The following is a 23,162-nucleotide window of genomic DNA, read 5'->3' as shown; positions in this document are numbered from 1 at the left end:
CCAAAAGAAAAGTTCCATCAGTTACTTTAGCCATATCCCGGGCAGCTCCATCTATTCCTGAGCTAGCAGTTAAATACAGACATCTGTGCGTGCAGAGTTGGGCTACCTGAATATCAATTACTAAAATGGAATGGATAATTTTTAGCTGTTTCAACATACAACAATACTTGAAGGATATGTGATTTAATATAAAGTGACAAACCAACTTGGTTCTCAGAAAGGAACCAGTGCCTGCTAGTTATAGATTCCCCAGAGGCATCTGTCTCAAATAATCATTTCATATTATTCTGCACTAAAGAAATATAAAATGCTAATAATTGTTGGCAACCAAAGCAGGGGATAAAGGGCTTTCTTTCCTGGCAGTGGTATTCTCAGGGAGGCGCTTCCTCAAGACTTCTTTCCTTGGTGGTCAAACCAAGAGCAGAATGGGATTATGCTAATCCTACACCTATGCTCATTCATCAGTATAGACTAGAATGTCCAGCTCTACCCTAGCGGGCAATGCAAAGAAAACTGGACAGCAATCTAAATCATCCCTTAGCTGCCTGACACATGAACATTTGGCACTTGAATTTTCTTGTTTTGAATCAATGAATGAATAGTTCTCTCTGGACGAAATATAAATACCAAGTACAGAAAAAGTTCTGCTTTCAAGAACTTGCCTGTGCCACAGGGTTAGTTTCCTCATCTCCTGTGAATGTTATGGCTTTTGGTAACTACCTGTTTCTATTCTTACCTTTGACCCCCTCCTAGGGGCTGTGCCTGGATGGCTCTGCTGGGTGGCTGCCTCCTTAAACTGCTACTGTACTATGGTGATAGCAATTACCACTTAGAACTCATTAATACTTATCAAAAACTTAGATGTGTGCATTCTTTTTTTACTAAGTGTGACAGGCAAGGGTTTTAAAGCCTTGTATTTCATAGAAAACCACTTACCTTCTTTTACCCAAACCTAAGGCAGCTGAAATTAAAGAATCACACATACACTTTCATGCTCTGTAATCTTAGAATTCTCAAATAATGATAATAGAGCAATACATATAAGCATTACAGACAAACGAGCAACATGTAATTTTCACTGTTTCACACAGTAACAAGTAATGAATGAAGTTCCATGCCAAGGTGGAATGTGAAAAAAATGTTCCTGGCTTTCCATTACAGTTAGACAGCTGAAAAGAACTTTAAACCTGAAATGAGTGTCGAGATGAGAAGAGCAGAGACAATGAATACTCCTCAGAGGGGCACATAAGCACTCCTCAGAAGGGGGTTTTTGGGTAGTGACTAGTGAAATAGGAGCAGGATGGGAGATTGCTTTAAAGGCTCTTGGAATTTAACTGCAGCAAGGAGTGAGAGGGCACCCAATACCCACCTCCTAACCCCCGCCCTCCCATGACCAAAAAGGGGCAGTGGAATCTGGACTTGACCTTCAGGCCCCAGTGTGCACCAGAATGAGCACCAGTGTTCCTGCATCCTGGCTTTGTGCTTTAACCCTTGCAGAAGTGTCAGTGCAAGTGACAGATGAGAAAACAGGCTACGAAAGCACTTTGCACTCTAGTATTCTACTAAAGGCGCAGAGGCGACCACCTAGAGAACAGCTCCCCTCTATTCCAAGATTCCAGAAGCAAGAGGTGGGACCAGGGACTGAACTTGGGCATGGGGCTGTCCTCTCATCCCAGAATAAAACTGCTTGGCTCTGAGCAGGAATCAACACTTGACTTTGGCATTATTACCAGACACTCAAAATTAGAAATATCAATTTACTACCACAGAGCTTTGGAGTTAGGGGTGGTGTTCAGGAAATGGATCTTTATTTTCCAAGTAAAGGTTGAAATTATTTCAACATTTAATGAATTTCTTTGAATATGTAGGTAATGCAAATAAACACACTGGCCAAAGCACCACAGGGTGACCTGTGCCTATAAAGCAAACAGGATGCTGGGGGTTGTACAAAAGAAGAGGCTGTTCATCCCAGGAGTAAGGAGCAAGTCACCTGATGTCCACTCACAGAGGCCAGACCAAGAGAACAGCAGGCCCACTCTGCCTTCCCACACCTGCGGAAACTAGTGCAGATTTTGATCTGTCTGACTAAGGCGAGCAAGGCTAGAGCTCTGCTTGCCAGCTCAGAACAGTGGGAGGGGAGAGGAGGTCCAGGAGTCACCAGGTCAGTACTGGAGGAGCAGGGACACAGACTTGGAATTCAGTCTCTGACTACAGGCCCCATTGGATATTTTCTTTTTACTCTTTCTTTTTGCCTTTTCTATGGTCCATAATCTTCCTTTAAAGGTTCTTTGGGGCTTCAGCTACAACACATTGGTAATAAGGGGAGGGGAATGCGCTAATAAGGACTAAATCCAGCGTTGGCTGTTTGGCCTGTGACAAAATGGGGAACAACTGCCTACTGCCTGAGCTCTCTCACTCCTCATGTGAAAGAGCTCCTCCCACCAAAGAGCCTCTGCTAGCCCTTACCCCAGCAAGGGGGCATGTCCAGACAAACTGGACAGATTCCGTGTTAGATGAACTGCCAGCTGAACTATCCAGCACTGGCCTGCAGCAACTTAGGAGGAAGGATGATTATCTGCAATTATAATCAATCCTGATTTCTCCAATCTCACTTTCTCTTAGACAACAACCCCAAGAGCCAACTGCTACACCCTCCAGCAACCTTATTCTCCAAACGAACTTGGGTGAGATCTAGGGAGGAACGCTGGACCAGAAGCATCTCACCAGCCTAATGGAAAGGACTGAGGGTGCTCTCCTTGGAGCCAACTTTAGCAGTGGGCAATCTACAGGTCCCCGTCTACTCACAGAGGCCTGACCAGTTCAGTTCCTTTGTGGTCCAGAGGTGGGGAGGCCATGTGGCTACCAGAGTGACATACCTACCAGCTACCCTTGAAGGGGAATGAAGAGCAGTGACCCCTAAAAGCAGGCAGCCCCCAGCTCTTGGGACTACCTTCACCTTTTGCCTCAGACGAATGAGGAGGCTGTTCTCACATCCCAACGCAAGAACTATTAAGGGTGCTTTAAAAAAAAAAAGTTTCCCCTAGTATCAGGTATAAAAGTAAGTTGCCTCCCTAGAACCAAAAACTCTATTTCCTAACACCCTTCCCCTTTCATCAGAGTAATAAGAAACCAACATTTTCAACCGAACTTTGAGATATGGGTTTCCAAAATTAAAATATACCCAAAAGCCATGCAGCTGATTTGCAGGTTTTAGTACTGTATTTCACAACTAAAATCACAGTGGAAATGAAGATTTTGAAGGTCATGATGAAAATGAAATGAATATAAAGTCACTTGGGTGCTTTTTAAAGATGCTGCATTTCATTTAAATGTTCAGATAAGGAAATTGTTTTGGATTTGCTTTCCCATTTGGTCATCATTTCAGTGATCTAAAAGCACTGGGTCCCATTGCACAAACAGAAACAGAGCATCTTTAAAGTTAGAGAAATCAGTATAGCTTACTTTACCGAAAATTCACGTTCAAAATGGTGCATGCTCTACTGAAGACAGCAAAGAGAGGGGGGAGGGGAGAACAGTCATTATTCAGATTTTAGTGTCATTTAAGCCAACAGAAAGAGACAGTAAAATATTAGTCTGAATCACATGCTGGTTATTCTCACCACCAAACTAGGAATATACTTAAGTTAACCACAAAATGCACTGGCTTGTAACACAATTGTGACCCTTTCAGAGACATCAATTTTGAGCCTAGAATGGGCTTCAGATTTTGATTTAATAGACAAATTCTAGAACATCCAAAAGTCTAAGTATCCATCTCTTTTTGTGTGCCTCATTTACTTGTTAATTAAGTGCTCCCTCACTGTGCCCACAGAGCTCTGTTTTCCCTCCTCCAGCTCTAGATAAGAAACCTAACTTTCTCCCAGCTTGTTCTTACAGAATGGGTTTTCTACAAACTACCCTGCTGGCTCTCTTCACATATACACAATGAAATATTATTCAGCAATCAAAAATGATAAACTCATGCCATTCGTAGCAACATGGATGGAACTAGAAGGAATTATGCTCAGTGAAATAAGCCAGAAGGAAAAAGAAAAATATCAGATGGTTTCACTTATAGCAGGAATATAGGGGAACCCAGTAAGACATCAGTGTAAAAAAAAAATAACTACAAAACACAAAAAACAAAATGGACAATTATAAATCAGAGACATACTGTAGGGGAGGAGGCAGGAAAGGGATCAGAGGGAGGGAGGGAGGAGCACAGGGGACTGAGGTGATGGTGCACGGGGGCATTGGTGAAGGAAACTCTATGGGAACTACACCTGAGGGGGTGGGGAAGCAAATATTGTTTAAAAATGAACAATGATATAAAAAATAAAAGAAATTAATATGAAAAAAATAAATAAAAATGAAAAAAAATTACTCCTTAATTTTGGGCTAGAATTTTCCTGTAGAGTATTCTTAGATTGTAACTAATGATAATTCACTGCTCTTAAAACCTGTTGTGTACACTATCTACTTCATACAGACCAGGAAATCTTTTGGGAGATAGCTTCAAAGAATGGAAATTACTTGTCCAAGGTCACAACTGGAAATTGGGAGAGCTAGGACCCAAATCCAGGTTTTTGGACTTGACTTTCAGGGTTTTTTTCCTGTTAGCAAGCATAATTGTTTAACAACAATACAGGCCTGCAGTGCATCCAAGAACACCCTAAAAAATGAGTGGAGTTTTCACTGGGTATTTGTGAACAAAGACAGACCAAGTTTGAATCCTGGCTCTAGCATCCCCTACTTGTGTGACCTTGGTCCAGGTCCTTTATCCCCCTTAAGAACCTCTGTTTAATCTGCAAAATGTAGCTACAGGGCCTCCCCGGTGGCGCAGTGGTTGAGCGCTGGGTTGCGAAGCTGCCAGCAGCCTCTGCAGCACTGGTTCGATCCCCAGCTGCTCCCCAGCCACCAGAGGAGGGTCCCACATGGCGCGCAGACCTCTCCTGCCGCCCGCTGCTCCCCTCAGCAGTGTACTTCGGTCCTTCTGCCTGCTCTGCTCCCCGCTCTGGCTCTGGTGAATTCTCTCACCCTCCGTGCTTCTGTACCCAGTGCTTGTATAATAGATAAATAAATAAATAAATCTTTAAAAAAAAAAAATGTAGCTACAGTAGAATCTGTTTTCACTGGATGGGAAAGTATTCAAAAGGATTAATCAAAATGAGTATAAATCACTTAGAATAGTGCCTCAATATGTTAAATATGTTTATTAAAAACCCCAATAATTTACGATCTCCACCTTACTTAACTTTCCCAACATACGCTTTTGCAAGTCTGTCTGTTGTTTCTTGGTGGTGGTGGTGGTGGTTCTTTAACACATTAGCAAGGCAACAGGTCTGTCTGCTCCCAAAAGGAGGATGGGAGGAAAAATCAGCTTCTAAACCACTCAGTTCTATAAATCCAAAGAGTAAACACTAGTTGGTGACATTTACCACTAAGTCAGGATAAAGAATTTTAAATTTCTTGAAAGAGCAACCTTCTAGATTCAGGAAACATAACCTTTAGCAAAAAAAAAAAAAAAAAGTGCTAAGAATGTTTTCACTGAAAAAAGAAATAAATAAATAGCTTTAGAGACTTGCAACCCATCTGAGGGATCATTAGCAGGAAGGGAGATAATGTCCCTCCCATCAGTTTGGTAAAGATCCTAGGAAGAGGGTCCCACTGCAGGGAGGTCCAGTAAGAACAGGAGGGGCCCGGCCTTATTAAAAGCTAGAAAATGGCTCATGAGAGAAAGACCCCTTCACTTAGAAACATCTATCACTTCTGCCCCATCCAAAGAGTAACTGAGCTTAAGACCACACTCAGTGACCATAAATGTGCTTAAAATGGATGCTTTGAGGAAGAAAGGCAATGCTGTCAAACTGAACTTGCCTAAAATTGATCTATTGCATAGCAAAATGCCTAAGGGCAGGGGCCAAGACAGATTTAGAGTATGCTTGATTAGAAGGGACTGCATTGGTCTCCTGTAGCTCCCACTTTTTTGCCTTTTACAGATAGGGTAACCAAGACGTTGCACAGAAAATGACTCATTCCAGGTCTCCCAGTCACAGTGTATGGAGTTCCTGTGCCAGGCACTGTTCTAACCTCTGTGCACATGGAAGTCACTGGATAATCATCATAACCCAACAGGACTGACATTCCTATTACCCTCATTGGCAAGTGGGAAACCTGAAACACAGGGAGGTGAAGTGTCTTTTCTAAGTTTCCAAAAGTAGCAAGTGATGGCCTTTGGGTTTAGTTCCCAAGGACTCCCAGGTTGAGTTGAGATGCCACCTTTATAAATCCACCTAATAAGGAATGCCTTTTCAACACCAGCCCTTGAAAGTGAAAATTTTTCCTTCATTTCTTGAGAAAGTTGCATTTCATCATAAAGCTGGATGACACCACCCCTGCCTTAGTTCCTGAAATGCATGCTTTCTTTTAAAACCATAAGCCTGGCCTAAAAATAAAGACATAACTTGGAGTAAATGCAATTCTAACAAGATAGGCAGTGTGCAGAGAGCTTAAAGATGAACCTAAAGAGAACACCAGCCTCTTGTTCTGGAAGGAGGAGCCCAGCCAAGCAGGGTAAGCCTGCTAGAAGTGGCAGCCCTGAGGCTGCAAGTGTACCCTCACTCACTCAGCAGAGCCTTTGGGGCAGAGCAAACCACTGCAAATCCACCAGTAAGAATTTACTGAGCTTCTCCCATGGATCAGCGTGTGCACCTGCATCGCTCGAAGCTGCTACCTATTTCCATCTCCCTGATGTCTTGCACAGAACAGAAGCTCTGGGTGTTGCTTGTTGGTGACAAGTTTTCAGGTGGAAATCCTCTATTTAAGAAGTGGACTACTGGGAGAAAAAAATGCCATGGTTGGATCCCAAGGCAAACATCTGTTTGAATTGTGTCTATCATTTTGGAGCTCCTGAGAGGCACTAGACCACGCCAGCCGGGGCCTTGTCTGGCTGTCCACCTCTGCCACCCAGGACCAGGCACAGTGGCTGGCATACCATGGGCTCACAACAGATGCATCTCAAGTAACTGAAAGCATCACCTCAATATGGGGTGCCTTGTTTAGGGCCTGAAAAGCTAGGCAGGCAATGCTATTTGCTGTTTTTATGAGATGCATTATAATAAATGCCCAGAAGAGGTCAGAGTGTAATAAAAATTAAAACGGGGGATTGTACCAGGGTGGTCCCCAGGAAAGGGGGAGGTTCCAGGTTCCCTGCCCCACCCAAATGGAGGGTGGAGCTAAGCAGGAAGAGAAGAAGCTGCAGAGGAGACTGAGGAAGGAAGGAAGCAAGATGGAGAGCCTGAAAGAGATCTGGAGGAGGCACGTGGGGCCAAGAGACATGTGAAGAAACTGCGCTTGCCTTTTGTCGTGGACTGGGTGACACAGATGTGGGTGAGACCCGTGGGGAGGAGACAATGGCAGCTTTTATCTTAATTTTGATTTTGCTCTTTTCCTTCCGGGCTTGTCTGGTTGTTTTTGACCCTTTTTCTGTGGGTCCCCACTGGAAGATGCTTTAGACTTATGGCAGGCTTTGGGGCCTTGCTCTCGGCCAATCCCATTTGGATGGAGTTTTACCCACGAGGGGACGGGTAACTTTGGGTGCCTGATTTAGAAACTAGATTCTTTGCCTTTCCTGTATTGTTTCCTAGTTGTATTAAAGTTCCTTCCCATTAAAGTCTCATATGTTTTGTGTTGATGCGGCGGATGGCAGAACCCATTTAGAATAGGCAGGTTTGCGGGGTTTGGGCTGTCCCTCTCCCTGCCCTGTAACAAGAGCACAGTGTTTGGGGCTAAATCAATAGTTTCATCAACAAAACATTAAAGGAGATAAAGGAAAGAGGAGCCAGTATTGCTGTGTAAGGCTCATCTCTGCCAGGCATCGTGCTTAGGGCCCCATCCCTTCAGGATGGGTGTTGTCAGATTCACAGCAATGCCCCCCACTGCTCCCACCCACTTCAGATGAAGTTTTTCCAATGCTGACTCTAATTACTAAAGACTCTTCTTTTTTCTTCTCATCTCATTCTAAAAGTTACCTCTTGTCATGCAAATTTGCTAACTGTATGAAATAACTCTCCTTCAAAACACAGGAAAATTAGATGATTCATGAAGAAATCCAAGTAGATTGTGAATTCCCCAAGGCATTTGAAAATGAGAACTGGTAGTTAACTTCCCAGCACCACATCTAATGCACACAGCGAGGTGCTCTATACGACTAAGCCTCATTTCTTAAATCAAGTTTATGAATTCTATTCTCTCCAATTTCCTTGATGTATCTAATGGGTGTGAAATTAATATCCTGTCTTCTAGAAAATGGTTTCACAGGAGCTAGGTAGTGGATCTCTAGAAATTTCTGATCAGCTTACACAGATCCCCTCTATGAAAGAGTTTATTTTCTGTCTTGATCAATATTTGGGGACTTTCTAATAAAAATATTCTGACAAAGCCACACAGGGAAAAAAATATCATCCTCATGAACTAAGGACTCAGATAGGTCCCAGAATACTCTGGTCGCAGAATACTCTCAGCAAGTCACCAGTGAGCACCCGCAGCAAGGAGAGACACCCTCCAGCCAGAAGTAATTCATTCAAACTAGTCCTATATTGCTTGTCATTTTTTTGAGGCAGGTCAGTCAGAAGCATTTGAGAGTGGTCAGTAGCGCTCTTGGCAGCTCCTGGGTGCCATCTTAATCTCAATGAATATGGCATCATCAATTCATAAATCAACCCCTGCCAATGATTCCTTCTACTCAGCTGCAACAACTCTTCCAAGCATAGCCTATAAGCTCAGAGGGGCAGAACCAGCTCCTCGACACCTAAAACATCTGGTTCATTTAAAGAAGTGAAAAGAGAGACACTGGTGGCCCCAATGTGTTCTTACAACATGGTTAGGAGAGAGAAACTGGTTCAAAAGGAAAGAAGGAGAGAGAGCATTGTGAAACCACAGAATTTGAGATTTTTGTACATATTCTTTCTGATTTTCCTTTTACATTTTTCAAACAAAACACAGTATTTAATTCACAAAGGCAAAACAAAGGCTAGCCACAGAAAAATATTCAAAAGACTAAATGCACTGCAGAACAGAGTAGAATATAAATAGTTATCAGGAAATCAGAAGCTGGGTGGTTATTACACCCCTATTCCACAACCCCATTATGTTTGGGCTCCCTGAGGAGAGCGCTTGGGTGGGAAGGGCCCCTGGACAGCCAACGTTTGTTTTGTTTGATTAAGCTCTTAGCAAGACAAGCTCTGATCCCAGGAGCCCTGTGTGAAGCTTTGTAGCTGGAGGCAGAGGGTTAGTGGCCCTGAAAGCAATTATTCCAATCCCTGTGAAATCCAACTTTAGATATCTAGGCACTAAGCTCTCCCAAGTGACACCACTAACTTGCATCCCACTGGTTTCTCTGGGGAAGGCTGGTGCTATAAGAACCCCTGAAATGTGTGAGTCAAGGTGGGAAAAGAAAGTCCTCCTCCTGTGGGGGAAAGAAGGAGGAGGCAGGCTGCTTTGACTCCATCACTAACCTGCTGTAGAAGGTGGGGTTGGTGATGAAGGGGATGTGAGAGGTGAGCTGGCCCCAGATCCTGCTAAGAGAAAACACAGAGAAACCATCATGGGGTTAAATGCCCAACCTGGGACCCACAGTTGTCTAAGAATCTGCACATAGCTTAGTGTGTAGGCCTTGTGGTAAAAGCTAAAGAGGTCCAAAGAATGTTGGGACTAGAACATAGAACCAATGACCATGGCTGCCACCAAGTGCTCAGTAAGCTTCCTTCCCCAGCCACAAAAGGCTCAAGGTCTGCCACTGCTCCCCGTTGCGGTCTGGTTTGAAATCAACTTTGCGTAATTGACAACTTAGGCAATTGGCTGCAGCATCTCTTCCTGACCCAACGCCTGTTCCTGGGTAATGACTGACAAAACGACAGTGACCACAGCAGTCCAGGGGACAGAGGTGCACACCAGTGTGGTGGAGGCCTTTCCAAAGTAGGTGAGAATCCCCCACCATATCCCCCCAATAATGCCCTCTGTAGAAGTTCCAGTTTATCAGTAGTATGTTCAATTACATAGGCTCAGCCTATTCACTGTGTGAATTTCCTAGGCCTTTTCTACCCCAAAATTCAGTAACACCCCTTATTTATATTAAAACAATGTGCCTATTCCTATATGTTGCATACTTTTTCTGAACCTAGGTCACCTTGTTATGTTTCAAATATTCCCAAGTTCTCAGCACCTCCACATTGCTCAGAAATCTCCATAAAATCTCTTTCTTGGCTGACATGGAAGTAGCCCAATGAGCACATGGAGGTCCCTACATAAGCTTCCTCCTCCACATGGAGGTCCTATTTCAGGGTTAAGCTCCAGGGAGGGCTGTGATCACGCCCTCAAGAAGCCACTAGCTGTTCCGGAGACATCTCCAACCACCACTCATCCACGACCCATAGCTCTTTTTGGGCATGAAGTGGACAGCGAGCATGAGAATTAATGTCCTAATTAAACCACACCGCTTTTCTACTATTTGTAGCATTCTACTACCTTCCTATAAATCATGAGAAGAATTTTACTGAAAAAGGAGGTAAAACTCAACTAATGCTATTTTCATACTGGTTTGTAGTGCTCACACAGATTTCAATGGGGAGATTAAACTTGTGATTCCAATGGGCTCTGGAGATGATCTGTTCATTTCCATCAAGTGCACTTTACTCTCCTAAACTCCTTGAGATAAGGCTGTGTACTGGAGTCCTCAGAATCCTATTTGGATGCATCTGGCACAAACCCTTGCAGGCAGGCAGGGCCTCTGGAAGCAGAAAACACAGCCTTCCTCTTATTTATAAAGAATTAGCTGCTGAACAGAATGCCTGCCAGACATACAGGTTGGAGACACAAGTCTCGGCCTAATGATGATAATCTGGCCCATGTCCATCCCATCAACCATGAGGAAAACAGACCTCCAACTCTGAGAGTACCCACCAGCCACAACAGCATCCTGCCTCTCTCCTCTCCTAGCCTCCATAACAAGGGCCTGCCCTGGTCCTCACTGGACCTCCAGGGCTGGGGCTTTCCCTCCTTCTCTTCCCTTCTTGGTCTCCCTGAGCCCTTCTCTGGCCTAGATTCTGCAGGCAGTGGTGTCAGCATGATGCTCACCCTCCTTCTGGAGTCTGATTTTCCTCCTTCCCAGCTCTTACCATCTCTTGCCCACACCATCTGCATTCTCTAGCTGTGGCTAGTCCACCCTTCACATCTTGTGGCTAGTCCACCCTTCACTGTTTCTCCTTGTGCCCCAGAAGACATCCTCCTCACCGACTTCACCTAGAAGACTGAGAGGGCATGAATGTGAACACTCAGTTTCCTCCCTTCCTTCCACTTTTAAATACCTCTGCCTCTTGGCTTCTGCCTCGAGGGAAGATAGATGGGCTGGTGGGCTTCCTCTAGGGCTGAGACTGCCAGCTGGGCTCTTGATGCTAAGCCCCTTGGCTTTCTGCCCACCTCCATCCTGCTCCAATCACTCCATCACTCTCTTTAGTATCTTCGGCTTCTCCCTCTGCCAGGTCCTTCTTCTGCCTGAATGTATATACAGCTATACCTCAACCTAAAGCCCTCTCCTCCCTGAGGCCCCCCCAAGATTAAGCCAAAGTTGCCTGGGTTAGGATTGTCTCCCCTTCTTTTTGTGGAACTCTATTCCACAGATTCACAAGGTAGAAGAAGTAGAATACCCCAAGGCATCACTCAATCTGGGCTTGATTTCCAAAGATGGGTATATTAAGGCCCAAAGCAGGGCTAGATAAGGAATAGCCGGGAGTGCCAGGGAGGTCAAGACAGAGCTCTCTGTTACCATCTCAGGCCTTCTTGAATAAAGATTTTACCAGCCCACATGCTTCCCTTAATCTACTCAGGAGGGGATTACATCATCCTACCATGGGGCGAGGGGGCGGGGGTTGGGGAACTGGAGTATATGGAAGGATTTTAGGCAGTTTCTGCTTGTATATGCTTTACTGAAAAACAGGAGGCCTTGGGTGAGTTTTTTCTCATGGCTAATGATCATCTTTGATTAATCGAGTCTCGCCATTAGAGAAAATGCTGAGTTTGAGGGCCCTGCCAGTATCCCTATGAATACTGTCACAATCCTTCATTAGGACAGAGTTCTTTTGTTGTCTACATTCACTACTGCACCACCCAGTCTCTGCCACCAGAAGACAAGAATTCTTGACTCTTAGTCCTGGCCTTTTGATCCTGGGCTCCCTTACAATCTATAACAAGTTACCTGAATTATTGGAGTTGCTGTATTTTGCTGAATGTTCTTCACTGTTTTCAACAGCAGATCGTTTTGACTTCTTCAAAAAGGAGAGAGAGAGAGAGAAAAGCAAAGAATAAACACATTGAAGCTGGGAGTTAAAATATTTTCCAGGGATACAGTTAAGCTAGTAACAGACAAGGTCATTATCTGGCCTCATCACTAAAAATAGTGAAGAAGCCACAAGCCAAAACCAAAGGGGGGAAAAAACAAACCCAAGAATGCTGACTTCACTACCTCAGGCCAATTGTTTCCCCCAATTACGTCAGGCCAGAATCAGCCCAGCAGGCCCGAAAACTGTGTGGTTCACTTCACTGATGCTACTATAGAACTCCTTTTCAAAAACTACAAACCAGTGGGCCTCCCCTGGTAGCGCAGGCGGTTGAGCGCTGCGCTGTGAAGCTGTTTGCAGCCTCTGCAGCGCCAGTTCAATCCCGGCCGGCTGGCGAGGGTCCCACACAGCGTGGCAGATCTCTCTTGTGCCCGCTGCTCCCCTCAGCAGTGTGTTTCTCATCAGTCTGCCTGTTCTGTTCCCCGCTCTGTCTCTGTGAATCCTCTCACCCTCCCGTGCCTCTGGCCTATACCCTGGTTCTTGTAAAATAAATAAATCTTAAAAAAAAAACAACTACAAACCAGTCATGTGAAAACAGTTGTTAACTTTCAAGGAGAAAACAGCACAAAATCTGTCATTAACAAAATGTGTATCATTAACTTAGAAATTCCTTCTCATGTTGCGAAGAATTCTTAGAGAGACTTCAGAGAGACACCAGGCTTACCTTTCGAGCTAAAATCTTTCTCTTTTTTCTTTCTTCTTCAGATCCATGATGAGACTGAGCTCTTGTTAGTCTTCGATGCTGGTGAATCTTTAAGAGACCACAGTTCACCACAAATGTAAGTGTACCTTGTGCTAATGAAAATCCCTATCATGCTTTGCCAAGTCAAATTACTTGGATGAAAAAAATCTTTCCTTACTCAGCCTGTCTGCCTCCAAGCTTAGGTCTGGATGTTTCAGAGAAAATATGCCAGAGTATGAAATCTTCCTACTTCCCAGTTCCTTCTTGCCTTTCTCTCTTTTAAAGATGAGTGTGGTTCCCAGTATCTTCAGAGCATGGACTATAACTGCCCCTCCATCACCCAGCTTGGCCTAAACACAAAGGATAACCCTCTTTTGGGGACATTCTTGTATCTCCTATAGGCTGAGCTGATAAGAGAGCAGGGCTGTGAAGTTTCAGCTGTCTCACAGGATCAAGCCTGGAACTTGGTTCAGAGCAAATATGCAAGAAATGTTTATGGAATGAACAATCAGTCAAAAGTAAATCACTGTGATTAACACAACAGAGGATGGGATACTGAAAGATCAAAAGGTAATGAATTTTTAGCAAATACCTGTTTCTGTTCTTCAACTAGTCTTTTTTCTATACATTCTTTGGCAATTCTCAATGCCTCTTTTAACTTTGTGGGGATCTGAAAGAAGAGAAAATACATAATCCATTGAGTAAATGGCTGGATATTCTCAAGTTGTAATAAAGGAGCAACATGCTATCAAGAAGGAGAATAACTAGAATAAAATCAGTTACAAGCTGTCCACTTAGATCCTATCCCTGCCACATTTAGTATCCCCAATATACTCACGCCATTAGCATTTTTAGCAATGAATATATAAAACCAACACACAAGTAAACATGGTATACATTTCAAGTAATTCTAGTACTTCTTAAGTGACTCCAAATTGCTAAAACAATCTTGGGAAAAAAGGTAAAAATTGGAGAGCTCACACTTCCTGATATCAAAATATATCATAAAGCTATAGTAATCAAAACAATGCAACACTGGTATAAAAACAGACATACAGAACAATAGAAAAGAATATAAAGCCTAGAGATAAACCTTCATTTTGGGTGCCAAAATTACACAATAGGGAAAAGGTCAGTTTCTTCAGTAAATGGTGCTGGGAAAATAGTATATCTACATATAAAAAAATGAAGCTGGACCCTTAATATGCACCATATATGAAAATTAACCCAAGATTGGATTGAAGATCTAAATGTAATACCTAAAACTATAAAACACCCAGAAGAAAGTAGGAAAAGCTTCATGATATTGGATTTGAAAATGCTTTCCTGGATAGAATACCCAAAGCACAGGCAACAAAAGCAAAAATAGACAAATGGTATGACAGAAAACTTAATAACAATCAACAGTGTGAAAAGAATAGAATATGGAATAGAAGGTAAAAACCCATAAATCTTATGGAGTTAATATCCAGGACACAAACAGAACTCCTACAACTCAACAACAAAATACATAACTCAACTGAAAAACTGGTTAAATACTAAACCTAATGACAAAGTACATTTGTTATAAAACAATGGAATATATCACAATAAAGCTGAAAAAAATCAGAAAATCAAAGGGGAAAAATGGGCAAAGAAACTGCACATTTCTTCAAAGAAGATAAATATGTATGGCCAATAAGCATATTTAAATATGATCAACATCTCTAATAATTAGAGAAATGCAAATAAAAGCCATAATGAGATACCACTAGAAAACAACAACAGAGAATAATAAGTGTTGATGAGGATGTGAAAAAATTGCAACCTTAGTGCACTGTTGATGAAAAGGTAATATGGCACAGCTCTTATGGAAAATAGCATGGAAGTTCCTTAAAAAAAAAAAAAAAATTAGAATTACCATATGATTCAGCAATCCCACCTCTGGGTATATATCCAAAAGAATTGAAAGCAGGGTCACAAAGAGGTATCTACACACCCAAGAGATGGGAAAAATCCAAATGTCCACTGACAGATGAATAGATAAACAAAATGTGGAATATATACATACAATGGAATATTATTCACCCTTAAAAAAGAAGGAAATTCTGTTACATACTATAACATGGATGAACCTGAGGACATTACACTAAGTGGCATAAGGTAGCCACAGAAGGACTAATACTATACAATTCCATTCATATGAAATATTTAGAGTAGTCAAAATGATGGAAGCAGAAAGAGAACTGTTTTCTAAGGACAGAAAAGGGGAGAGGGAGTGCAATTCAGTTTGCAAGATGAAAAAGTTCTAGAGATCTTTTACACAGTAATGGGAATTTTATCACCACTACTCAATTGTGTACTTAGAAATAGTTAAGAGGATACATTTTAATTATTTTCTTTATCATAATTAAAATAAAAAAATATAAACTTATTGGAATGTGTACACATGTATATTTTGTTAACTTCAGAGAAATTATCTCTGTGAAAGATTTATTTTCTGACATTCATAAGATTAAGACTTATCCTGCTGGAAGATATTCTTAACAATAGCCTGGTATGCTTCTGAGCCTGTCATTTATGAATTTAATAGTTTTTCAAATTATGAGAATGTCTGATAAACAGACATCCATCGATCACAATATTTTGTCTTTATTATTCTTTTAAAAATCTAAATACAAACCAGTTTTGAGTAGGTAATAGTTACATAGTTCAAAATTCAAGTTATTAAAAATATGCATGTAGTAGGGCCTCCCCTGGTGGCGCAGCAATTGAACGCTGGACTGTGAAGCTGCCTGTAGCCTCTGCAGCACCGGTTCGATCCCTGGCCACCAGCGAGGGTCCCACATGGCGCGCAGACCTCTCCTGCCGCCCGCTGCTCCCCTCAGCAGTGTATTTCGTCAGTCTGCCTGTTCTGTTCCCTGCTCTGGTTCTGGTGAATTCTCTCACCCTCCCGCGCTTCTGACTGTACCCAGTGCTTGTATAAATAAATAAATAAATCTTAAAGAAAAAAGAAAAGGTGTTCCTCAATATTTAAAAAAAAAAAATATGCATGTAGTAAAAAATCTCTCAACTAGCTCCCTCCATGGAGACCATGAGTTTTTTGTGTCTTTCCAGAAATAAAACATATATCAAAAAAATGGGTGTTTTTAAACATTTTAAAAATCATATTGTCTTTGCTATAGACTCTCTGGTCGAGGAGAAGAATATGGTGTGACAATAATCCCAGGGCTGGACTAGTGGGGCTGAGAAGAAAGCATATTTATTTACAAGGCGGAAGACATTTCCTGAGGAATTTCAGTGTGAAAGAGATGAATTTAAATGTGTTTCTTTCCTACTTTTGTTCCAAAGAAGCCATTATTGTCAGAACTCCTCTAAAAGGTAACCTACAACAGAGGAAAGCATCTCTCTCACCTATATAATCTTCTAACTCCACCCCTGGTTTGGGTTTTGTTTTTTTTCCTAAATTTAATTTCATCATAATAGTATTACATGTTCTTCTGGAATACAAAGAGAAAGAGAATTACCCTTATTCAAAAACCTAAAATTATGATAACAGCGAGCGCTGATGAGAGCCAGACCTGAACAAGGCAATTACAAACATTATCTCGGTTGTCCAATGACAAAAGACAGGTATTTCTCATCAATTCTAGACGCTGAGTAAACAAAGACTCAAAGATTAGGTACTTGCCCATAGATCAGTGACTCTTAAATGTGAGTGATTTTACACTCCTTAGCACCTAGGGGACATCTGGCAACATTTGGAGACATTTTTGATTGTCAAGTCAAAATGGATGGAGGGGGAATATGACTGAAAATGGATATACTAAATGATCCAGTGATTCCACCCCTGGGAATATACCAAAAGAACGCAAAAACACAAATTCAAAGGGAAATCTGCACTCCTATATTTATTGCAGCACTATTTATAATAGCTAAGACATAAAAACAACTTAAATGCGCAAAAAAGTAGATGACTAGATCAAGAAGATGTGGTATATATACACAATGGAATGCTCAGCGGTCAAAAAAAGATAAACTCACGCCATTTGTGGCAACATGGATGGAGCTGGAAGGGATTATGTTCAGTGAAACAAGACAGAAGGAAAATGAAAATATACTGAATGGTCTCACTTATAGGGAGAAAACAGGGAAACCGAACAAAGGATCAGGAAAAAGACAAAACTTGCAAGCTGACTACAGACTTGAGGCATACAGCAGGGGAGAGGGGAGGGAGTGCAGTCAAATAGGGAGGGAAGAGCACAAGGGGCTATGGTGATGGTCACGGGTGCCTCAGACGTGGGAGAATTATGGGGACTAGACATATGGGGAGAAATCAAATATTGTACAAAAATGAACAACTATATAAGGAAAAAAAAAAAAAAAGAAAATGTCACACACACAGAGAGAGAAATATTATTTAGCCCTAAAAAGGAACCTGCCATGTGACAACATGGATGAACCTTGAGGGTACTATGTTAAGTGAAATAAGTCAGATGGAGAAAGACAAATACCGTATCATCTTAGTTATATGTAGAATCTATAAAAAAAAATAAACAAAAACAAAACAGAGCTCACAGCTACAATGAACAGATCAGTGGTTGCCCAAGGAGGTGGATGGGAAGTGGGAGTTAGGAGGAGGGTGAAGACAGTCACAAGGCACAAACTTCCAGTTATAAAATAAATCTGGGTGATGTGATATACAGTATGGTGACTATAGTTAGTAATATTGCATTATATATTTGAAAGTTGCTAAGATAGTAAACTTTAAAAGTTCTCATCACAAGAAAAAACAAATCTATAATTTAGTGGTGACAGATTTAAGTAGATTTATTGCAGTAAACATTTCACAATATATACAAAAAGCTAATGATTATGTTGTACACCTGAAACTAATGTCAATTGCATCTCCTTATATGTCAATTGCATCTCCTTAAAAAAGAAAAAAGATCCTAATTTTCAAAATCTCTTTATTTATGTGACAAACCAGAAAATTATATCATTTGCTTTTACCTTAAACTGTGGCTTTTCAGAAGTGGTTAGTAAAACATCACTGAACAATCTGCAAAAAAAAAAAGAAACAATCTTTCTTAAACCAGGTGTACTCAGAACAGGATCAAAGCATGAGACATTCTTAGGCCATGAGGTACCCACTGCACCCCCCAGTCCTGGACCAATTCATTACTTCATCTTTACCAACAAGCTCAAAGGCGTTTCCAGGCCACTAGTGTGACCTGGAGAAAATCTCACTCTCCACTATCTCAGAGGTGTAATGGGGGATTGGGTTAGGGCTGTGCTGGGGGTTATTTCCCTATCATGCAGCAACATTCCTCTTATGCTATATTGTAAATTAATGAACACTTTGAGAACATTTATTTTTGCAAATCATATTTATAGTATTATTTCTATTCTACTCATTATATTCTAAAATAATATGCAGCAGATATTTCTAAACAGAATAGTTGATTTTCATATATATTTTTTGCCTACTAGGAAGATAAAATTTATCCTAAAGCTCAATAATAAAAATGTGCAATATGAAAGGAACTGTTCTGATTGGAATCTAATGGGAAAGTAATTTTCTTTAAGAAAAGTAGTGTTTCTTGTGCTCTCTTAGGAAGAAATAGCAGTTTTTAGAGTATATCAATTCTCTCTTCAAAAGTACATTACTAAAAGCATGTGGAATTCTGAGCTACTTTGGCTAAAACTGGTTAGAGAATTTAGTTGGCTGTTTGGGCAGAGCCCATACAGCCATGGGTGGGTCTTTGCTTGAAGAGCCCCCTTGTTAAAGGATAGGAACTGCATCACAAGTAGAAGCCACAATGCTAATTTCTTGCCCGCCCCCCCGCCGCAGTGCTCCTCTTGGGCAGCTCTAGAGATGGAGAGAAAACTCCCCTTCAATGTCAGGGGTCCATTAACTTCCAGACAAGACATTTCAACTGAACATAGTTCATAGCTCTCCAAGCACTCTTTTTGAGGCCAAAGACCCAAGGGTAAAAAGACTTAAGTGAACAAAAATTATTTAGATTCATTTTAGAACTGGAAGACTAGGAAAGATGCAAGAGACTTGGAGTGGACGGTGGAAATGCAAGTGAATCACATGGAAACAGACTGTTCCTTAGCTACAAATGCATTTTCTTCTAAACATTTCTTGCAAATGTATTTGTTTCCCTAACTGGATCTAGTCTCCCATTTCACACTGTCATTAGTGGTAGCTGGTTTGCAGAGGGACATGCTAATGTCATCTGAACATTAGAATGTCACATCCACAGGCCTGAGGCTAGGGTTGCTCTCTCTGTTCATCTTGGATCCTCAGGGTCTAGGACAGTGCCTGGGCTACAGCAGACCCTCTCGACACACAAGGCAACTGAAATGTTACCACCTCAGAAGTCTGGCAAGCCCCTTGTTTCCCCATAGTACTCTTTGCTAATGACTCGTGCTATACAACAAGCTGGTATACTGCCTGGTGCACTGTGCTCACAAAATAGAAGCTGAATCAATATTAATCATAACTAATATTTAATAAGCACTCATTTATTGCCTGGTACTATATTAGGATCATCTCATTAAATCCTTTGAGGAGAGGGTGATATAATTTCCTCAATTTACAGTTGAGGAAACTCATCTTCAGCAGGTAGTAAACATATCCATGGTCACCCAGCCAGGTAGAAATGGCAATGTTGGAGCCATCCCAGATATGTCTAACCTCAGGAGCATTCTTCTTAACCACTCTACTGCCTTTCAATAAAGGGGTAGAAAACATATCTAAAAGAAGGCTCCAGAGCACTATTCCATGGCCTCCATGATCTATTCATAATCCTGTTTAAAGGAGAAAACCTCTGGCTCTAAGCTCCCTAGCACAGAGTCTGGTAATGTCAGGTAGTTAATAAATGTTATCCAATGGGTAAATGAACAAACAAGGGCAAGGGAGGCCAGAAACACAACGTCCTCCTCTGGGAGGGCGGACCTTGTGCCTTATTCACAGCTGTGAACCAACTGGTGCACTGAAACAGGGTCCTAAGGCTGCCACATGTACATGTACAAAATCTAGCATCGACAGGGAAAGGCACGTGAAGATGACACTGATGTTAAAGGACAGCAATCAGACTAAGGTAGCAGAGTGGTCACAAGGAAAGGTTAGGAGATCATGCAGCAATGGACCGTCAGCAAGCAGGTCACTTAGGCTCTGCAAGGACCACACTGAGTCTTCACTACAGCACCAGGCACTTGGGTTAGTGGTCTAGTGTTCAACACAGTTATGAAATGACAACCAGGGCATACGCTTGACTTACGGCATCTGTAAGAGGCGGGAGACGGTAGGCATGCCATTTTTACAGGCTTCACAAGACAGCGTAGACTCCAACACGGCCACTTGAAATGAACAGATACACATTTTAGTTCCACAGAACATGCTGGCAAATCCACTTGGTGACGAAAAGTTTGACACTGCTTTGCCACCACTGTCTGCAGGCTGATGGGGACAGTGTCAAAACTCTTCACACAGAGACAGATGGCGTATGTGCGATGGGCGAATGCTGGCAACACTGACGTTACCGATGACTCAAAATAAATGGTTCAGAAACCACATGCGCACAGAAAGCTAAATATATTTCAAAAATAATTGGAGGATGGATTTAAGATATCATTCATAAAAGTGTCTGCTTCTTAAAAGAGAAGTAAATACTACACACAAATAAAATTCTGGACTTGGAAGACATTTTGCTGCTCGCCTTGCTTTTAATCAAAACCAGCACACAGAAAGGCAATTGTTGATATTTCATCATCCAACACCTTAGATGATAACAAAAGCAGTCATATCTTCTACTCATGGGTCACTGCTCAGTTTTAGCTGTTCCAACTCAATACAAAGTAACCTTAGAGCCTATTCCCTTGAACCACCCCATGTGACACAGAACTAACAGCTGATGGAGGGTTGACTTGCACACCTCAAAGGTCCAGTGGTCCAAGAGTTACCCTGGTCTCCCCTCTCTGCTCTAGCAGTGAGTTCTGAGCTGGATGGGGAAGCGATGAAAGGGTCCTTGGATGAGTCTTACCTACATCCATCTCCTAGAGATCTCTCCCACCTGTTCCTTGGCTCCCCACAACCCCCTTAATATGCTGGAAGAGTTCCTGGACTCCACTTGCCAGGCATCTGCATTTCTGTCTGCCTTTCCTAGCCCTGGAATTGCAAGGCTCCTTCCTGGCAGGTCCTGCGCCAGTCTTGGTCTGAATTTTAACCCTAGCCTGGGTCCATAAGATGGGCTTCAAGGTGCCTGGTCCTGATTTCTTCTTCTGTACCAGACTCACTCTACTCATCCTTCTCTTCCAGAATTTTAATACATGTTTCAAAAACTCCCTTGAGGTTTCAGATAGCTTGACAAATGGACAAGCCATGTAAATTTCCAGTGAAGTGCATTTAAATAAATTACTGAGATCTGGTTTACATTTTTTACATTGAATAAGAATTCTCGCTGTGGGGCCTCCCCGGTGGCGCAGCAGTTGAGCGCTGGGTTGCGAAGCTGCCCGCGGCCTCTGCGGCGCCGGTTCGATCCCTGGCTGCTCCCCGGCCACCGGAGGAGGATCCCACATGGTGCGCAGACCTCTCCTGCCACCCGCTGCTCCCCTCAGCAGTGTACTTCAGCCCTTCTGCCTGCTCTGCTCCCCGCTCTGGCTCTGGTGAATTCTCTCACCCTCCCGCGCTTCTGACTGTACCCAGTGCATGTATAAACAAAAACAAAACAAATATAATAAATAAATAAATAAAAACATGCCTCTATAAAAAAAAAAAAAAAACTATTAATAAAAAAAAAAAAAAAAAAAAAAAAAAGAATTCTCGCTGTGGAGCATGGTAACATCTGAGTTTTTTCTGAACTCTGGAACAGGGAGGAATAGTTCTGCAGATTACCAGGGCCCAAAAGACCTCTCCAAACCCCATACTGACCCACAGCCATAGATGGCGAAGGAGGAAAGGAGTCTACAGGCACTGAGTCTGGTGGTCGTCCATAAGTCATTTCATACAGTAAGTGGCCAAAGCAGTGCACGTCCACACTCTCCAATGTCTATGGAGGAAAAGAGAGCAATGGCAAAGTTGGGTTTGTGAATCCCAATGGTCCTGCTCCATCCAGGCTTGCACTGAGGAACCCACTCCGAATCAGCAAAAATGCAATTCCAAAGCCTTTTGTAAGCTCACAAAGCATTGCTCTGACCAAAGATCCTGGTCCTTCCCTCCATGGTTTTCCAATCAGTGATTCGTTATCCCTCCTTGTTCAATCTACCATTTCAACTTAGATTCTTGGAGATGTAGAAATCTTCTGTGGGATAAATAAGGGCAAGGATGGCTGATCTACCCCTACTGTTCCATTTTCTACATAGTGCGGATCACCTGCTCTGCCGTGGGGATCATTTATAACTAAAAATGAATCTGCTGTTTCATTACTTTCAGAAACTTACATTGATTTTCCTGAATTGTAAGAAATAAGATCGGTAGAAGGAAGGCAGGCCCAATAAGGAATTCTCAAGATCTAGCAGCCGACAAGTGTCTCCATCTAGCATCACGTTGGAGGCATGAAGATGCCCATAAGGAAATCCCTTGTCATGTAGAAACTTCAGTACCTGTTAAAAAAAAATGTCTAGGTTACATTTTCCCCTCAACTCATTCAGATATAAAATAGGTTAGACTTGCTTCTTAGATCAACATATTTTGAAACAAACTCAAATAGGTCACTGGGGAGATTCCTAAAGAAAAATGTCACCTCCATTTCTTTATAAAAGGAGATGATGCTGAGTGCTTTCCAGCTGTGAGATTCAATGCCAAGCTCCCTCATTTCCAAACTTTGGAGAGGGAGCCTGCATCTACTTGTGGTTAACAGATTTGAGGCCAGAAGGTTCTACTGTAAACACTTTCTGATCCTAACAGGCCAGTTCTCTTCAGAGCAAAGTCTTGCTCCTCCTGCACAGATGAGCTTATCATGTCAGTGTTTCGGCCAGTTATTCAGGAAAAGGGATTGAGTTGAAAACATCTCTAGCCCAATCTCCCCTCAGAATATATTTGGCTGTTTATTAACAAAAACGCATGGCAGGCTCCCACAAAAAGAAGCAAACTTTCTGGC

General features: G+C 42.2%; 1 protein-coding gene across 7 annotated transcripts in view; it reads right to left on the bottom strand.

The window, feature by feature from the left end:
• The window catches only part of PXK (PX domain containing serine/threonine kinase like), a 72,449-nt gene that overhangs the window by 698 nt on the left and 48,589 nt on the right, over positions 1-23,162 (bottom strand). For 3 of the 7 annotated variants that reach the window (XM_037491729.2, XM_054695039.1, XM_054695031.1), the window contains 8 exons: positions 22,504-22,665; positions 21,995-22,112; positions 20,346-20,424; positions 18,067-18,115; positions 13,667-13,744; positions 13,057-13,143; positions 12,251-12,320; positions 9,516-9,578 (listed from right to left, as the gene is read on the bottom strand). In XM_037491729.2, coding sequence (XP_037347626.1) covers positions 9,516-9,578; positions 12,251-12,320; positions 13,057-13,143; positions 13,667-13,744; positions 18,067-18,115; positions 20,346-20,424; positions 21,995-22,112; positions 22,504-22,665 — 706 coding nt within the window. Of the gene's footprint in view, positions 1-9,515; positions 9,579-11,453; positions 11,551-12,250; positions 12,321-13,056; positions 13,144-13,252; positions 13,425-13,666; positions 13,745-18,066; positions 18,116-20,345; positions 20,425-21,994; positions 22,113-22,503; positions 22,666-23,162 lie in introns of those variants that run through there. The other 4 variants (XM_037491737.2, XM_054695028.1, XM_037491747.2 and 1 more) reach the window with 4 other exon arrangements.

The sequence above is a fragment of the Talpa occidentalis genome, unplaced genomic scaffold (assembly GCF_014898055.3).
Source record: "Talpa occidentalis isolate TD23 unplaced genomic scaffold, MPIMG_talOcc4v2.1 talOcc4.10, whole genome shotgun sequence".
Lineage (NCBI taxonomy): Eukaryota > Metazoa > Chordata > Mammalia > Eulipotyphla > Talpidae > Talpa > Talpa occidentalis.
This window is presented reverse-complemented; position numbering and strand designations above follow the sequence as displayed.